General features: G+C 39.5%; 1 protein-coding gene across 1 annotated transcript in view; it reads left to right on the top strand.

Moving 5' to 3' along the window:
- The window catches only part of atp13a1 (ATPase 13A1), a 114,072-nt gene that overhangs the window by 14,640 nt on the left and 79,261 nt on the right, over window positions 1–20,171 (top strand). Inside the window, exons 2-5 of the mRNA XM_069927574.1 lie at window positions 1,432–1,521; window positions 4,299–4,486; window positions 5,776–5,848; window positions 11,799–11,954. Of these exons, the coding sequence (XP_069783675.1) occupies window positions 1,432–1,521; window positions 4,299–4,486; window positions 5,776–5,848; window positions 11,799–11,954 (507 nt within the window). The remainder of the gene's footprint in view (window positions 1–1,431; window positions 1,522–4,298; window positions 4,487–5,775; window positions 5,849–11,798; window positions 11,955–20,171) is intronic.

Below are 20,171 nucleotides of genomic sequence, written 5' to 3'. Positions count from 1 at the left end.
TTCTGCTTTCCAATTGCAGAACAGTCATTTAGTACCATGTTATGCTGGTTAGAAGCTAATCCTTTGTTTCACCAATATAACACAGTTAGCGTAGTGGTAAGCGCAAAGCTATTACAGCAGCAGTGAACCTGGAGCGATTTGTATGTCACTTCATATCTGCGTCGGTTCCCTCCAGGTGCTCCGGTTTCCTCCCACCCTTCAAAAAAACATTACCTGGTGTGTGACTCATTTGGATGTAATTAGGTGACTTGGGCTTGTGGGTCGAAAGGGCCTGTTCCATACTGTACGTCTATAATGTAACATTTACATTTAAATGATTGGAGATTATGATGATTTAGGTCTCAAGACGTGTAAAAATCCAGAAAATATTTCTTTATTGTTGAAGTCCGCCCTTACCTGTGAGTAGTCTAACTTATCAACCCTGGCATTCATGCAGCCATATAAAATAGGAGAGCACAATTTGGAGTATAGCGATGTGATTAGTACCAAGCTTGTTGTCAGGTTCATTTGGTAAATTGGTGGCTGTGTGGGGGTGAAAAAACATATTAGTGCACACTTTCTCACTCTTCAGCTCTCCTTTGATGGGAGGAGGGAGAAAAAAGTGTGCCCAGTTCTTCAGGGTGTTGTGTGCCTTGTGGAAGGCTAGATATGGTCAGTTCTGTCCACTAACTGTACGATTGAAAGTTAGAATTCTCTTCACACCAGGAGTCCTTTCCATTGCGTATCCAGTGCCATTACTAGCAAGGGAGTAGACCAGAGGCTCGCTGAGGGTCGTAGATGAATGCTGTATGAAAGAATCAGACCCACATAAAATCTGATGCTGGTCTGATAAATCTGCAACACGGAATGCAAGTAGCTAAATATCAAATCCAGGGGTTGAGGAATTTTGCAACATGGGTAATTAAAATACCATGGGAATTTAAAAAAATTATTTTAAATTTAGACATACAGCACGCTAACAGGCCCTTGCGGCCCATGAGCTCGTACTGCCCAATGACACCCAAATGACCATCAACCCTTGGTTTGTTTTGAATAGTAGGTGGAAACTTACACACACTGCAAACACCAATCGCTGCTGCACTAACCGTGCCGCCCCAGGAGGGAGGAGGAGATGTTGGGATGGAGCAGAGTTTTGCGATGGTGGGGGGGTGAGGGGGGATGAAGGCATGGCAACAATAGTATGGGCGGGTACGTGCAGGGAAAGTTTTCGGTCCTTCATTGACGCAAGTGGAGACTACTTTGAGAAAGGGAGTCAATGTTATTGGGAAGAAACTAGATTAGTATTTTGAGGTAACAAATAATTTGGGATCTGATCAACAGCAAGAATTGTGTGCTTGGAAGCAACAGATAACTTGAGCAGAAGAAAGTCCAATTATTCAGCATGTTTGTGACAATAAATTCTGATTTTGACATAATTGACATCTGTTACAGGAACCAAACCCTTTCAAAGCAACCTGGGCCAAAGTTGTTCCTACCCCCAACAATGGGTCCCCTGAATTGGTGCCACTTCAACATGACCAGGTAGGCAACTAATACATATGTGGCAGAAGTGTTTGTTGTTTTTCAAAATTTTAACTTGCTGCAGAATTTTGAGAGTTAAAGTGGATGATGCTCAAGTTTTCAGCTGATCTAAATCTATATCACCAATCTGATGAAAGGGATTAAATTTCTTACTTCCCAGAGGTTTACCAGCTTGCTGCCTGGTTTAGAGGGTATGGGCTATGGGAGAAGTTGGACAACCTTGTGTTGCTTCCTGTGGACCATTGGAGGCTGAGGGAAGATGAGAACGGTTTATAAAATGGGAGGCATTGATGAGTGGACAGAATCTTTTCCCCAGGTAAAGCATCACCTACTAGGGCAGATGTGTTTAAGGGTTGGGGGGGAGGGTAGTTTAAGGGAAAGTTGTGAAGCATTTTTTACACAGCAGTGCATGCTTGCAACAGGCTGCCAGGATATAATATAATAATACAGTAAAAACCCCTGGTATCTGGCACCTATGGGGATTGGTAGATGGCTGGATAAAATGAATTTGCCAGTTGCTTGAGATTACGTGTTGTGTGATTAGTGAACTAACTGCTGGGGGTGCCAATTTTAAACTTTCATTTTTTAAAAATCTTTTTATTTTCTGCAATTTTTTTTGCTGGTTGCTTGAATTCCAGATAATGGGGATTTTACTGAAATTAACAGGCTTCTAGATAGAGCATGAATATAAAGGGACTAAAGGGATATCTATCAAGTTTAAGCAGGGGAGCTTTATATTGATTTGGACATGTTCAGCACAGACATATGGGCTGAAGGGCCTATAGTGGAACAAGAGATAGCTATCTAGTCTGACAAGTCTGCTCTGCCATTTAATCAGATCATGGCTGATCTGGCCGAGATCTCAGCTTCATCTATGTTGCTTTTCCCCATGACCATGAATTTCACTACTATGTAAAAATCAATCTGTCTTAAATATATTTAATGAGGCAGCCTCCTACTGCTTCCTTTAGCAGAGAATTATAGAGTCACAATCTTGGAAAAGCAGATCCATCCTCATCTCTGTCCAAAATCAACTTCCCCAGTCTTGATTTTTTAAAAAAAAATTAGAAATGCGACAGGGTAGTAGGCCCACAAGCCTGTGAAGCTCAAACACACTAATTTAAAAAATACGTGAATCAAATATAGTTGAAGATTACACTTCAGAATGGGATCCATTCAAGAAGGGTGCAGAGTGTGGCAGGAAAGTGTAAACACGAGTCAGCGGAATGATCTGGCGGAGCATCAGCTTTGCAATTATTGACTGTATTAATGTGGGAAATGGGAGTTGAATTCACGATTTTAAAGATCCAAATGGGAATCAGAACTTATTGTCATGAACATGTCACAAAATTTGTTGTTTTACAGCAGCGTCACAGTGCAAATGTTGCGACAGTAAAAGTCCAAAAATCTGGACAGATTGATTTTTACATAGTAGGGAAATTCACGGTCATGGGGAAAAGATCAGATTGTTATCTGATTAAATGGCAGAGCAGACTTGTCAGACTAGATAGCTATCTCTTGTTCCACTATAGGCCCTTCAGTCCATATGTCTATGCTGAACATGTCCAAATCAATATAAAGCTTCCCTGCTTAAACTTGATAGATGTCCCTTTAGTCCCTTTATATTCATGCTCTATCTAGAAGCCTGTTAATTTCAGTAAAATTCCCATTATCTGGAATTCAAGCAACCAGCAAAAAAAATTGCAGAAAATAAAAAGATTTAAAAAAAGTGAAAGTTTAAAATTGGCACCCCCAGCAGTTAGTTCGCTAATCACACAACACGTAATCTCAAGCAACTGGCAAATTCATTTTATCCAGCCATCTACCAATCCCCATAGGTGCCAGATACCAGGGGTTTTTACTGTATTATTATATTATATCCTGGCAGCCTGTTGCAAGCATGCACTGCTGTGTAAAAAATGTGCAGAAAAGGTTTACCAGATTGATACCAGAGATGGCAGGACTTGCATATGAAGAAAGGCTAGAACGACTGGGCTTGTACTCGCTGGAGTTTAGACGATTAAGAGGAGATTTAATAGAAACGTTCAAAACTCTTAAGGGATTTGACAGGCTAGATGCAGGAAGATTGTTCCCAATGTTGAGCAAGTCTAGAAACAGGGGTCACTGTTTAAGGATAAAGGGGAAGTCCTTTAGGACTGAGATGAGGAAAAATTTTTTCACTCAGAGGGTGGTGAATTTATGGAATTCTCTGCCACAGGAAGTGATTGAGGCCAGTTCCATAGCTATATTTAAGAGAGAATTAGATTTAGTACTTGTGACTAGGGAGATCAGGGGGTATGGAGAGAGCGCTGGAACAGGGTACTGAGTGGATGATCAGCCATGATCAAAATGAATGGCGGTGTAGGCTTGAAGGGCCAAATGGCCTACTCCTACACTATTTTCTATGTATGCACTCGCACAATAGCCCACTAAATCTAAAAAGTTTGAGAGTCCAGATTTTGGGGTGGTCCAAATTTCTGGGGTCAGATTTTTAGACTTTTATTGTGTAAGTCATTAGTGGAACAAAAAAGTTAAACGTGAATGGATTTTTTAAAAAAAAAAATTGAAATGGAACAAAGTCTCAATCATATCAGAATTGAGAAATGCTTCTGGATTTCTGAAATACAACATTTTGCGAGTGATTTTGCATATGTTGAGTAATTCAAGTTCTCGCTTCATGGGGGCCCTCTCTCTTCCTTTGTTTCTTGTTATTTGTTATAACCACTCATCATATTGTTTTCACATTGGTGCTTACAGTTTTATCTCTCTTTCTGCAGGACAAGAATGGTCAAAAAACCATCTCTTTTGAGTTTCAGAAGATTAGGTATTGGTTTGACGAAGACAAAAGCGAGTTCCTCGCGGTAGCTTTCCCAGTAGATTTTCAACTTCAGTTTTACCAGACTGCCAAAGGATTCCAGGATGAAACCGAATTAAAGGCTGCTGAAAAGAAATATAGTACAAACAAGTATGTACTGAGATTTTGAGAGAATTTGTGATATTTTATTTGTAGAATAGTTGAAATTAGTCACTATTTCTCCACCTTTTAGGAATAACTAAACCTTTGGTAGCTTGTAGAGTTTCACTTATTGTCACGTAGAGATTTTTTTTCCCATCATGATGAATGCCACTTATGGAAACCAGTAAGTTCATAACTGAGTTACCATTGAATTACATCATGTGCCAGATGGAAGATCATATCATTAAAACAATTACCTATTTGCCTTGGAGACTAACGAAAATAAAATGTTCAGCAGCACCGCAAAAATGTACTCTCTATTTCTCATTTGTGTGTGGTTTTTGTAAGGCCGTCAAATTAGTCCCGCTCCCTGATCTTTCCTCCTCGGTCTTGACACGTTGGTGTTAGTACCGCCAAGTTCAGAAATCCTGAACTTGCGGCATCCTCTTTTTCTGTGGATGCTCGACTGATCGTCTGGTCCTGTGCCGATTGTTTGGGTGAATGGGGAATCTGCTCCTGTCCTTGCAGTGAATGAATTGGACCTGATGTGAAAACTATTCCATTCACTTGCATGGACAGAGATGGCTTTGAGGTAACAAGATAAGGATGACAATTACGTTATCACAGTGGTTTAGTGCCTTGTTTTTCTTGTTTGTGTTCATCTTAGTTATAATTTTTAATCTTTCAGTCTTTTGTTTTTGAACTTGCAGCACAGTAAATGGCCCTTCATGCCGTGCTGCCCAATTAACCTACAACCCCGTATATTTTGGAGGGTGGGAGGAAACCAGACTGTCAGGAGGAAATCCACAGGGAGGACATACAAACTCCTTATAGGCAGCGGTGTAATAGTCTTGTGCCAACCGCTACGTTAACCTTGCTGTCCTTTGATTTTGATGACCTGTTTCACAATATCTCTTACAAAGTTTGAAAGAGAATCAATATTCATCTGTGATCGATTTTTGAAGCATTCAAATAAATGACAAATAGTTTTATTGGAATAATTTAATTTTCATTGCGTGCTTTCCACATAATCCACCACAACTCTGATCTAGGAGAGGCAGGGCAATGGGTTGCTGTTGAATGTTGCAAGGCTTATTTATGTCATTAGATGAGGCTGCCTTGGAAGTATCATCTTGGTGGTTGCAGATTATTTCAAACAAGATAAACCAGGATTGAAAAATAGGGCTATTTAAAAGCAAGCTAAACTGATCATGTTTACATGCACTTCTACAGCAGTGTGTTGATTTTGCTGCATGATCCAGCTCACCCTTGTTTCAGGCGTGTCTTTTGTTTACCAGGGCAGAAATGGTGGTTCCTGAATTTATGCAACTCTTCAAAGAGAGAGCCACTGCTCCTTTCTTTGTTTTTCAGGTAGGTGTCTCAAATATCTCAAACATTGAGGGTGATGGTACGTTTTTTTGCTTTGTTGCATAGATGTTATCTATTATGCAGATAGTGTGTTCATACAATCACAATTGAAATAAAGAGTTAAACGCGCAAATTTGCACACTGTGATTGTAGTTTATGCAAAAGTGGCTGGGGAAACTCAGTAGGTTGGGCAGTTGTTTATATTTCTGAGTTCAGATTTAACATCGGAGTACATGCATGACGTCACATACAATCCTGAGATTCTTTTTCCTGTGAGCCAGGCAAAATTTCTACTTGAGTACAAAAACTGTACTCAAGAAAATATGCTTTTGATTTAGGTTTAACCCCTCTAATATCACCCAATAAAAATAAGTAACATTGGATTCTGTGGGAATTTAACCCCTGTTATTAGTTCTAATAAATTTCCTATTTCCAACTAAAAAGATGTACCAACTTCCTGTCCACATTTAAAGCATAAATCCAAAAAGGTCTGGTTCAATTTATTTAGCTTTTGTGGTGTCAAATATAACTGATGAATAAAATTATTTTGTACCAATCTATACCTCACATTTATTGTGCTTTTCAGACTTTCTCTACACAACTCAATCCAATTGCGCTCATCTCTTTGCTTATTCAAATCTACCTCCCATCTTCGTCTTGAATTAAGAACCCCTACTTTCTGAGCTTTCTTTTGCATTAAGTGAAGTTTGTTCAAATTTCTTCAGCAATAGCTAGAAAATGTATTGCTGTAACTTGGAAGTCTGAAACAGACTTGGGAATGGAGAGATGGCATTTGGAAGTTCAGTGTTGTATACCACTTGAGAAAATTACATAACTTAAGAGATAAATATCACATTTTGGAAAATATGGTGCTCATATTTACAAACTGTGGGTATGAATATTTAAATGAATATCATTTACTATAAGGCTTCTCAGTATGAGAAGCCTTATAGTAAGTAGTGCTCCTGTTGAATATCTCTTATCCTACACTTTTTTTCTTTGTAGAGGGTGGGTGGTTTGAAATGGATTTGTATTATTAGAAAATGTGATTTTTTTTGTGGTTTTAAATTTATAAATAAAATTTTTTAAAAGATATGTTTACAAAAGCTACAAATGTAAGAAAAAAAAGTACAAACTGCAATACATAAAATGGATATTCAGTGATAAATAAAGTGCATGTAAGAGTCCTTAAAAGAGTCTGATTGAGTTTGTTGTTGAGGAGTCTGATGGTGGAGAGGTAGAAGCTGTTCCTAAACCTGGTGGTGCGAGTCTTGTGGCACCGATGCCTCTTTCCTGATGGCCACATCATACCTTTATGTAGCTAAGATAAAGATAACCAATTTTTCGGGCCTGAGCCTACTTTTAGTTCATACCTCTAGGAAGGGCTTAGGCCTGTTATCCAGAATTCAAACAACCAGCAAACTAAATCACAGAAAACAAATGGGTAAAAAATGCGGAAGCTTAAAATTAGCATGCTTCGCCATTGGCTTTGCCAGTTTCACAGTCTCAAGCAGCTTAAAATTCACTTATCTGGTATCTACCAATCCCCATAGGTGCCATTTACCAGGGATTTTACTGTAATGTTATTGTTGTTTCAATTGAAATAAATTATTTGTGTAACTAATTAGGATGGGTAAGCAGTCTATCCATATCCTTTTGCTGGCAGGGATATAGAGTCCACTATTAAATGAGCAAATGGAAAAGTAATGTGGTATTTGAACTCCCATCATCGAATCATGAAATTGATATGGGGGAGATAATTTGCCTTTGGTCCATAGTCTTTAACAAAAGCTGCCCAGTTACCCGTTAATCTCTTGCAAGCTCCCTCAATTACCTGTCAAGATCACGACGAAAAGCCATAATTGAAAGATAAAAGTTGGAGGACATGGGTAAAGAGCAAAAGTTTAAAGGGAAGATTAGGTGGAACTTCTTCACGCTGAGAATGGTGGGAGTGTGGGACAAGCTGTCCGTTCGTTGAATTGGAAATGTGGGCTCAATTTTGACATTTGAGAAAAAAATTGCACTGGATGGGAAGGATATGGTCCAGGTGCAGGTCAGTGCAGGCAGAATAATAGTTCAGCATAGACTAGAAGGGCCAAAGAGCCTATTTCTGTGCTGTCTTATTCTGTGGTTTTCTGGTTCTATGATTGAATCTTTTAACTAGTGAATTCCAGATGATCTCTGTGTCCTCCGTTACTTAACTGTTCCCCCAGCTGATGTTGTTTGTTCAGTCTTTTCATTGACATGGCCCTGTATTTATTGTCTTCGCTTTTAATATTAGCAACTTAGCTATCTTCATACTCTGTACAAGTGTACCCTGTTTTATGAATACTCACTTTGTGAAAATTTGCTTTTACGAAGAAACTTGTATTTGGTTTTAAGAAAGGATTTGAATGGGTTTTTGCTTTTATGAAAATAGCCTTCAATAGTAGTGAATGGGTTTTCACTTTATGCCATTTCGGCTTACGAAAGTTTTCATAGGAACGCTCTGTTTTCGTAAAGTGGGGTATACTTGGACTTTCATTCCTTGCTTTCAGATATTCTCTGCAGACTATATTTTCACCAATGTTGTGGACTTATTGAAAGCTGCCCTTTTCTGGCATTAGCATGGAAGTTTAAAATGGAAACACAAAACAAACATGGATGGTATCAGTCTGTAAATGGAAAAAGAATGTGCTAGAAATACTCAATTAGGCAACATCTCTCCCCATACTTTGCAGATCTACTGGGAACTTCAACCACCATAGTTTTGCTTAGAACATTTTTAGAGCTGTAGGTTTGGATCTACTTCCTTTTCCACTTGTGAGCACATTCCTAATTTTTTTAGAATATTTTATTTGAATTTTTCCAAGACTCGTATAGAACATCATGTAAATAGTATTTTAAAATTACAGTCTCATATGATTGCCCAAATCTCACCACCCCCTCTCAACTGCTAACATAAAAAAAATAATTGTCCAAAAAAGAAGGGCTGTTTGAGCATGCCTTCATTAATTAGTCCACATCTTGATCTTCAGTAATTCAACACTATTAACCTAATTATATTATTTGAACCTTTAGTGGGAAGTTTTAAGCCAGTATGATTCGCATAAGTTGCCATATTTTAACAAAAATGTTGTATTTCTTTCTAAGATTATCTTTTCCAGGGGGGCACAACTTTGCATTTTCTTATTCCAGTAGGGGGGAGTCGGACTTCCACGTAACAGCGATACATCTCCTGGCGACCACTAATGCAATCTTCATGAACTGGATTTGATATTTTGATAGTTTTGTGGCAATAACCACAAGATTTCTCAATAAATTCAATTCCAATTCCAATGGAAAACCACTTATTGAATTTTTGTTAAATTTTCTGCCAAGTCATACTTTCATGCATAGCCAGGTTGAATGTGTTCCAACCTCTATACCACACTTAAAACACAAATCTGGAACTTCAGATTTTAAACCATGTTATTTTTGCAGTGTAAGTTATGGTTATGTCATATTATTTGACCAATATTGTTCTTGAATCTGTAGCAGACTTCAGCAGAGATTTTAACTGAAGGATGCACCTAGCAATTGGAGTCAGGTGACTCCAATTGCTAGGTGCATCCTTCAGATAAAATAGCCCCCTCCAAGATCGCAAGAGCACCAAGTGTGGGAGCGAGCAATTGATAAAGAGAAAAAAAGGTAGCATAAGAGATGTATAATATCAAGAGTCCCTTCAGGTGTTGAAATATTGTGCATAATGAGCTGGCTAGTGTACTTTTCTCCCAGTCCTTGTTTTTACAGGTGGAGATGTTGCAGATGGAGATATCCCTGTCAGAGGTAGTAGTGTTTTTGCTGACTGGCACAACTGGTCGATGTAGCTAAAAACTCATCCTCTAAGTGAGCAACTTTAAGGGTTGATGCGAACAGACTCCCTCTTGCCTTGTATATTGAGAATGGGAGACCTGTGTATCACCTTGTATGGTCCATTGTATGGTGCCTGGAGGGGTTGATGTACTGCGTCACATCTGATGAATACATATGAATGTGAACTGAGCTCAGCTGGTACATGTGATACAACACTTTGAGTACACAAAGTGTCTGGGCAGGAGTGATACTTGTGTACTGCTGTAGTTGATGAACATAATTGGTTGTGTCCAGTATCAATGTAGGTCTTCAACTCAGCAGTACATGGAAAAGGTACCATTGACTGGAGTTCCACACAGTATGTCCAACAGTGAGTAGGAAATTTACAACAAATTAGTTCTTTTCTACAAAACCTTCCTCTCTATCCCCCCCCAGTCTGTCTCCACCTTTCCCTCAATTTGTGCAAGCCTGGTTTTGGGCTATTGCTCTGCAGTAGAAAATGCATCTTGGATATAAATTTACACAAAATCCCCTTTTGAAGAAGACACCATGTCTCTACACATCAGCAGGGTCGTGGCTAGTCCTAAACTATCTCTTAAAAGGATCTTAATTGAAGACAGCAGAAGCAAGTTCTAGTTGACAAATCACTTTTTTTTAGCTGTTCAAATGTCATAAATTGTCCTTGTTCATAACAATCCTCGATACACTTGATACCTTTACGGTGCCGAGTGTCGAGGATTTTATTTCCAAATGTCATTGGTATTAACTCGTCTTGATACAAGATAACCCCACATTTAGAGCAAATTCTTCATTTGTTTGAAGTTTAGCTGGTGATAACTATTCAAAATGTGAAGATGCTGTCATTATTCCTCAAAGCTATCACTAATGCAATCTCCATCTCCTGAATTTCTTAGCTGCAGATCTTGATTCAGTGATTCTGCCTTTCTTTTTGGACTAGAAATGTTCTGATTAAAAATGTTCTCCTAAATATTCAAAGGAACCTATCCTATGCTTTGGTCTTTACACAGTTGCCTTTTTAATGTTGGAATCTTCATTCTGGTTTTTCTCTATTCTGTCATTTTCTGCAGTTTGTTTCATAATTTTCAATATTTTTTGGCATCCTCCAGGAGCGGCACGGTCAGTGCTATGCTATTATAGCGCCATTGACCCAGATTCGAACCCGACGTGGTCTTTAAGGAGTTTGTACATTCTCCCCATGTCTGTGTGGGGTTCCTCCAGGTGCTCTGGTTTCCATCCACCCTTCAAAGCGTATGGGGGTTGTCGTTTAGTTAAAAACACAATGTGGAGACACTCAGCAGATTAAACTGTGTACTTTATATAGCAAAGTAAAGCTACATAACCAATGTTTCATTATGTTAATTGGAAATGTTGGTTAATTGGAAAATTTGTGTGGCGTGGGCTGTACGTCTCCATTTAAAATAATTTAAAAATAAGTAGTAAATCTGCGATTCTCCTTCTGGAGTTGAAGCCCCATTGAAATGCACAGATAGTGACGCTGTCTTTGGGGTATGGATGAAGAAGACATGTCCTAGCTGAAACCAGGCACAAGGAAGATGTATTCTCATTCCTAACTGAAAACTAGAAACAGTTTAAATAGCTTTTTTTTAAAAACAGGAGTGATTCTAATCCTTCTAAAGACACTTGAAACCATGGGATTGATTCCAGGTATTGATGGTACCTACTTGTCTGCACCAAGGAGTTTATCATGTTGAGGAGAAAGTATGAAATGTTCTTGGGAGGAATCCAGCATTCCTCCCTAATTCTGGCAGTAGTTTATCTCTTTTGATTGTGAAGTAAATATATAAAAATAACTTCAGTTACTGCTATTAAAGAGATTCAAAGCATAACGACTATTCAACAGTAATTGTTCAGAATTCTCTGTGGTGTTTTGTTGCTGTGCAGGATCTTATATGTCAGGAACATGGCTTGTTGAATTTTGAATTCAATGAATGAAATTAATGTGCTTTCTAGTCTGCAATGGTGACTTGACCAGGTAACAGTTGGCAATACACTCCAGGGTCATTTTGGGTCATTAAGCCCCTTTAGCAATGAATCTGAGTTTACAGCCTTGGATATGTTACGTCTATCCTTTTTACAGGTGTTCTGCGTGGGTCTGTGGTGCTTGGATGAGTACTGGTATTACAGTGTCTTTACCCTTTTCATGCTGGTAGCCTTCGAAGCCTCCCTGGTGCAGCAACAAATGAGGAACATGTCGGAGATCCGGAAAATGGGAAACAAACCCTACATGATCCAGGTAGGACTTTATAGAAGCAAGATTGTTTATAAAGTACATATGCAGTGTTCCCACATAGAGTATACCTCTTTTCATTATGGATTTGGGTAGAGTCAGCTTAGTGTACTGAAATGATTAAACTCAATTTGGTAGCTCCTACAAGATCTCTAGCGTTTTATATTTTGTGATCTAGGATAACTTCAAGTTGGTGGTTTTCAACCTTTTTCAGTCTAAGACCACTTTGCTTCCAGCCTAACATGCCATGGCCTACTTGTCTAGCAATCCAGTCCAGCGTAAATCTTCGATGAAAATTTTTGAAAATAATTTTATCAAATTTTAGAGGAAAAATAGATCATGTGTCTTACCTTATTTTAGAGTCTTGACTGAAGTGGAAAAACAACAAGCAGTAAGAAGACAGAAAACACACACTTCTGAATCAGTCTTGTGAGGAGGTCTGAAAGGAACTGTGACTGAGTACTAAGCCACTTGTACTTTGAGACGGCAAGATGACCTCAGTGACAGATTGATCACTACTCTATCCAAGCTCACCCAGCAGGACTGAGACATGACCTCAGACCCACCCTGCCCTCATTGGGCTGGGAAGTCTCTGTGGCCCACATAAACGACGCCACAGCCCACCAGTATCAGCAAGGGAATGGGATGGGGAATTGAAATTGTTGACCCCTGAGAGATCCACACTTTAAAGTGGACAGAGCCGAGGTGCTCAACAAAGCAATCTCCCAGTCTGCGTCCATTTTCTCTGAAGTAGAGGAGACCACGACGGGAGCACTGCATTCAGTAGCGTAAAGGAGACCACGACTACGATCCATTGATTTTTGGGGAATCAGATGTGGAGAGGGTGAACAAACTTTATTTTTTGGGAGTTACTATTTTGAAAGTCCTTTCTTGGACCCAACAAACTAATGGTGTCGTGAAGAAACCCCTCTACTTCCTCAGGAGTCTGCAGAGGTTCTGTGTAACATTTGAAACCTTGTCAAACTTCTACCGACTGGCTGCATCATGGCCTGATATGGGTAAACCAATACCTCTGAGCATAAAGCCCTGCAAAAGGTAGTGGACACAGCCCAGGACAACACAGGCAAAACCCTCCCCAACATCAAGAAAATCTACATGGAACACTGCCATCAGAGAACAACAGCAATGATCAAGGGTCCCCACCACCCAGCACATGCTCAGTTCATGCTGCTGCCATCAGGAAAGAGGTATCGGTACCACCAGGTTCAGGAACAGCTGCTACCCCCTCCACCATTAGATTCCTCAACAACAAACTCAATCAGGAGGAGTCATGTGATGGAATAGTGGCCGGTAGGGGAACTCCAGCCCTCTCCAGAAAAGTTAAAAAAAAGATAGAGAAAAAACAAAGGCACAAACATAGAAACCAGAACAAAGTGAAAGTGTGGAGAAAATGGCAGCGAAGAAAGAAAAACCAAAAACAACGGGAAGAAAAGAAGAAGGAAGGACGTCGGAGGAGGAAGGTGAAGGCCTTACCGGTCGGTACAAGGAGGCCCGCCGTGGAGAGAGAAGCCCGCTCCCTGAGGTCAGTGGAAACCCCGAACTCGGGACTACAAAAGTGCGCAACCGCGCATGCGCGAATCCACGCGCATGCACGATGCGCAAGGCAAAAATAACACTGACGGGAGGGGTGACCAGCTGAGGAGTAAATCTCCACAGCTGAAACAGACAACTACAACACAACAGCAAGACTCTCAACAGGAAAACATAGAAAATAACGAGAACAAGAAGGAAGAGAATAAAAATAAGAAATCAAAGAAACAACAGATGACCAACCCAGAGGAAGAAGACCAACACCAAGACATTTTAAATAAAAATAAGAAGACCAAAAATACCCAACAAAATAAAACAAACAATCCAACAAGAAAACCAGAAGAGACAGAGGTAAAGGACACAGATCCTGGAGTGGACTCAGAAGAAGAGGAGGAAGAACACAGAGAAATGGAAGATGAAGGGAAGGGCAAGTACATGGATATATATATTTTTTAAAGAATATATGGAAACAGTAAAAGAATGGCAGTCGCAAGAATTCAGTGAAATAAAAAGAAGAATAAAAAGTACAGAAGAAAAAGTGAATAGATTAGAGATGATCATGACAGATATAGGAAAAAGAGTAGACAAGGTGGAAGAACGAGAAACCGCCATAGAAATGGAAGTAGTGGACTTAAAAAAGAAATTAGAAGAATCTGATAAAAAAGTTAAAGAAACACAGGAGCTGTTAGCTCAGAAGATAGATATAATGGAAAATTATAATAGAAGAAACAATATAAAGATATTGGGCCTTAAGGAAGATGAAGAAGGCAAAAATATGAAAGAATTTATAAAAGAATGGATCCCCAGGGTCCTAGGAAGACCAGAATTACAGGAAGAAATGGAAATAGAAAGGGCACACAGAACATTAGCCCCTAAACCACAACCACAACAAAAACCAAGATCCATTCTAGTAAAATTCCTAAGATATACAACAAGAGAAAATATATTGGAAAAGGCAATGAAGAAAATAAGAGAAGACAAAAAATCACTGGAATACAAGGGTCAAAAAATTTTTTTCTATCCAGATATAAGTTTTGAACTCCTGAAGAAGAGGAAGGAGTTCAATGCAGCAAAAACGACCCTATGGAAAAAAGGTTATAAATTTGTTAAAATACCCAGCGGTACTTAAAATAGTTATTCCGTGGCAGCAAAGCAAACTATTCTCGGATCCTGAAGAAGCACGAAAATTTGCAGAACAACTACAAAACAGACAGAGAGATGAAGAGATGTAACAAGAACAAAAAAAATATATATATATTTAAAATAGAGTATAGGTAAGAACTAAGAAGGGAAAGAAAGGGAAGAAAGGAAGTAAGGAGGGAATTAAGAGAGTGACCTTTGTTATATATGTAGATTAAAATCTTTTCTGAGGGGGCTGGGTAGGGAAGAATGACAGTCACTGCGAAATCAGTTGACGCTTGCGAGCGGATTCGCAAATCCAAATGGAGAGGGGAGATGTTGTTGCCCGACAAGAGACAAAGGGCAACTCAGAAAGGGGAGGGACTATTGGGGTTAAAGGAATTTAAGATATGAGAATAGTTGAAATATTTTATGTTTTAGAAATGTTGTCTTATAATATGTTCAAAAAAAGAAACCAGAAATGGATAAGAAGGAAAGGTGGTGATGAGGAAATGGAAAGGAAAGATAAACAAAGTATGAAATGACTATGTTGAACTATATGACTTTAAATATTAATGGAATACATAACCAAATCAAAAGGAAGAAACTGTTAAATTTACTGAAAAAAGAAAAAATTGATATAACATTCGTACAAGAAACACATCTAACTGAAGTGGAACACAAGAAATTAAAGAGAGATTGGATAGGACATGTAACAGCAGCATCATATAATTCAAAAGCCAGAGGAGTAGCTATGTTAATCAATAAAAATGTACCAATCAAAATAAAAGAGGAAATAATAGATCCAGCATGGAGATATGTAATGATAAAATGTCAGATATATTCAGAATTTTGGAATTTACTCAATGTATATTCACCTAATGAAGAAGATCAAAAATTTATGCAAGATATCTTTTTGAAGATAGCTGATACGCAAGGGAACATACTAATAGGAGGGGATTTTAACCTTAATTTGGACCAAAACATGGATAAAACTGGAAAAAAAACTAACAGAAAGAACAAAGTAACCAAATTTATAATTAAATCGATGCAAGAAATGCAACTTTTGGATATATGGAGGAAACAACACCCAAAGGAAAAGGAATATTCATATTATTCGGGTAGACATAAAACATACTCAAGAATAGACCTATTCCTGTTATCAGCCCACATTCAAGGGAGAGTTAGGAAAATGGAATATAAAGCTAGACTATTATCAGACCACTCACCCCTGTTATTGGCAATAGAGCTAGAGGACATCCCACCAAGAATGTATTTTTTTCTTTGGCTTGGCTTCACGGACGAAGATTTATGGAGGGGGTAAAAGTCCACGTCAGCTGCAGGCTCGATTGTGGCTGACAAGTCCGATGCGGGACAGGCAGACACGGTTGCAGCGGTTGCAGGGGAAAATTGGTTGGTTGGGGTTGGGTGTTGGGTTTTTCCTCCTTTGTCTTTTGTCAGTGAGGTGGGCTCTGCGGTCTTCTTCAAAGGAGGTTGCTGGCCGCCGAACTGTGAGGCGCCAAGATGCACGGTTTGAGGCGATATCAGCCCACTGGCAGTGGTCAATGTGGCAGGCACCAAGAGATTTCTTTAGGCAGTCCTTGTACCTCTTCTTTGGTGCACCTCTCTCACGGTGGCCAGTGGAGAGCTCGCCATATAACACGATCTTGGGAAGGCGATGGTCCTCCACTCTGGAGACGTGACCCACCCAGCGCAGCAGGATCTTCAGCAGCGTGGACTCGATGCTGTCGGCCTCTGCCATCTCGAGTACTTCGATGTTGCAGGATGTAGTCGCTCCAATGAATTTTGAGGATGGAGCGGAGACAACGCTGGTGGAAACGTTCTAGGAGCCGTAGGTGATGCCGGTAGAGGACCCATGATTTGGAGCCGAACAGGAGTGTGGGTATGACAACGGCTCTGTATATGCTAATCTTTGTGAGGTTTTTCAGTTTGTTGTTTTTCCAGACTCTTTTGTGTAGTCTTCCAAAGGCGCTATTTGCCTTGGAGAGTCTGTTGTCTATCTCGTCGATCCTTGCATCTGATGAAATGGTGCAGCCGGGATAGGTAAACTGGTTGACCGTTTTGAGTTTTGTGTGCCCGATGGAGATGTGGGGGGGCTGGTAGTCATGGTTGGGAGCTGGCTGATGGAGGACCTCAGTTTTCTTCAGGCTGACTTCCAGGCCAAACATTTTGGCAGTTTCCGCAAAACAGGACGTCAAGCGCTGAAGAGCTGGCTCTGAATGGGCAACTAAAGCGGCATCGTCTGCAAAGAGTAGTTCACGGACAAGTTGCCCTTGTGTCTTGGTGTGAGCTTGTAGGCGCCTCAGATTGAAGAGGCTGCCATCTGTGCGGTACCGGATGTAAACAGCGTCTTCATTGTTGAGGTCTTTCATGGCTTGGTTCAGCATCATGCTGAAGAAGAGTGAAAAGAGGGTTGGTGCGAGAACACAGCCTTGCTTCACGCCATTGTTAATGGAGAAGGGTTCAGAGAGCTCATTGCTGTATCTGACCCGACCTTGTTGGTTTTTGTGCAGTTGGATAATCATGTTGAGGAACTTTGGGGGGCATCCGATGCGCTCTAGTATTTGCCAAAGCCTTTTCCTGCTCACGGTGTCGAAGGCTTTGGTGAGGTCAACAAAGGTGATGTAGAGTCCTTTGTTTTGTTCTCTGCACTTTTCTTGGAGCTGTCTGAGGGCAAAGACCATGTCAGTAGTTCCTCTCTTTGCGCGAAAGCCGCACTGTGATTCTGGGAGAATATTCTCGGCGACACTAGGTATTATTCTATTTAGGAGAATCCTAGCGAAGATTTTGCCTGCAATGGAGAGCAGCGTGATTCACCTGTAGTTTGAGCAGTCTGATTTCTCGCCTTTGTTTTTGTACAGGGTGATGATGATGGCATCACGAAGGTCCTGAGGCAGTTTTCCTTGGTCCCAACAAAGCTTGAAAAACTCATGCAGTTTGACATGCAGAGTTTTGCCGCCAGCCTTCCAGACCTCTAGGGGGATTCCATCCATACCTGCTGCTTTGCCACTTTTCAGTTGTTCAATTGCCTTATATGTCTCATCCTGGGTGAGGACCTCATGCAGCTCTAGCCTTAGGGGCTGTTGAGGGAGCTGCTGGCAAAGAAGCGAGCTGCCCACCAGGCTCACCTTACAAAGCCGTCCTGTCCAGAGAAGAAACAAGCCTTCCGTCGCGCATGCAGCCATCTTCAGCGCAAACTCCGGGAGATCCAAAATGAGTGGTGGACTAGCCTCGCCAAGCGAACCCAACTCAGCGCGGACATTGGCGACTTCAGGGGTTTCTACGAGGCTCTAAAGGCTGTGTACGGCCCCTCACCCCAAGTCCAAAGCCCGCTGCGCAGCTCAGACGGCAAAGTCCTCCTCAGCGACAAGATCTCCATCCTCAACTGATGGTCAGAACACTTTCAATCTCTTTTCAGTGCCAACCACTCATTCCAAGAATGTATAGATGGAGATTAAACATCATGCCACTTAAAAGACAGGATTTTAGAGAATTAATTGAACAACAAATTAAAATGTACTTTGAAATAAATACGGAATCAGTGAAAGATAAGTTTATACTATGGGACGCAATGAAAGCGTTCATCAGAGGGCAAATAATAAGTTATGTAACTAAGATGAAGAAGGACTACAATCGGTAAACAGAACAGTTGGAAAGGGAAATAACAAATATAGAAAAAGAATTAGCAATAAAGGAATATACAACTAAAAGAAGAGAATTGGCAGATAAAAAAATAAAATACGAAACACTACAAACATATAAGGTGGAGAAGAACATAATGAAGACAAAACAGAAATATTATGAGCTAGGAGAAAAAACGCACAAATTTCTAGCGTGGCAGCTTAAGACAGAACAAACTAAAAGAATGGTATTGGCATTAAGGAAAAAGGACAAACAAATTACATATAATCCAATGGAGATCAATGAAAACTTCAGGGAATTCTACGAGCAACTATATCAAACTGAAAACGAAGGGAAAGAAGACAAAATAGATGAATTTCTAACTAAAATTGAACTACCGAAATTACAAGCAGAGGAGCAAAATAAATTAATAAAACCATTTGAAATAGAAGAATTACAGGAGATATTAAAAAAACTACCGAACAATAAAAGACCAGGAGAGGATGGATTCCCAATAGAATTCTATAAAACATTAGAGACATTAATTCCTCCCCTCCTGGAAGTAATCAACCAGATTGATAAAACACAAAGCATACTAAATTCATGCAAAACAGCAATAATTACAGTAATATCAATGACAGGGAAAGATCCACTTGCACCAGCATCATATAGACCCATATCTCTACTTAACACAGATTATAATATAATAGCTAAGCTATTAGCAAACAGATTGGCCGACTATGTACCAAAAATAGTAAATCTAGACCAAACTGGATTTATTAAAAAAAGATGAACAACAGACAATATCTGTAAATTTATTAACTTAATTCATGCAGTAGAAGGAAATAAAACTCCAGCAGTAGTGGTTGCTTTCGACGCAGAGAAGGCCTTTGACAGAGTAGAATGCAATTATTTATTCAAAGTACTACAAAAATTCAGCCTACCAGAGAAATATATTAATTGGATTAAAGCATTATATAAGGGGCCATTGGCGAAAGTGACAGTAAATTTATATATATCAAAACAATTTAACTTAAGCATATCAACAAAGCAGGGATGTTCACTATCTCCCTCACTGTTCGCGTTAGCTATAGAACCACTAGCAGAACTGATAAGAACAGTGAATAAAATAAGAGGGATAAAAATAAAAGAGAAGGAATATAAAATCAGTCTATTTGCAGATGACGTTATAATATACTTAACAGAACCAGAAATATCAATAAAAGAATTACATAGGAAATTGAAGGAATATGGAGAAGTATCAGGGTACAAGATCAATGCAAATAAAAGTGAAGCAATGCCAATGAATAATGTGGATTTCACAAAGTTTAAGAAAGAATCGCCATTTAGATGGCAAACACAAGCAATGCGATACCTAGGTATACAACTAAATAAAAATCTCAGCCATCTATATAAACTAAATTACCATCCATTAATGAAAAAATTACAAGACGACTTAGAGCATTGGAAAGACTGACCACTAACACTGATAGGAAGGATAAACTGTATTAAAATGAACATTTTCCCAAGGATACAATACCTATTTCAGTCATTACCAATACACCTAACAGAGAAATTCTTCAGGGAGTTAAAGAAAATAATAAGGAAATTCTTATGGAAAGGGGAGAAACCGCGGATAGCACTAGATAAATTAACTAGATACACACTAACCATGATACACACTTTTTCCTTTTCACACATATACAGTGCCAGTTATACAACTACCAAACTTTAAGAATTATTATAGAGCCGCACAATTAAGATACCTATCAGATTTTTATCAAACAAGGGAAAAAGCAGATTGGACCAGATTAGAACTAGATAAAATAGGGGAGAAGATACCTGAACATATACCATATAAATGGGATGAAAAATTGGTGCAACATTTGGAAGAAGATTCACGTAGAAAGG

Source organism: Narcine bancroftii, chromosome 3 (assembly GCF_036971445.1).
Source record: "Narcine bancroftii isolate sNarBan1 chromosome 3, sNarBan1.hap1, whole genome shotgun sequence".
In the NCBI taxonomy this organism is placed as follows: Eukaryota; Metazoa; Chordata; class Chondrichthyes; order Torpediniformes; family Narcinidae; genus Narcine; species Narcine bancroftii.
This window is presented reverse-complemented; position numbering and strand designations above follow the sequence as displayed.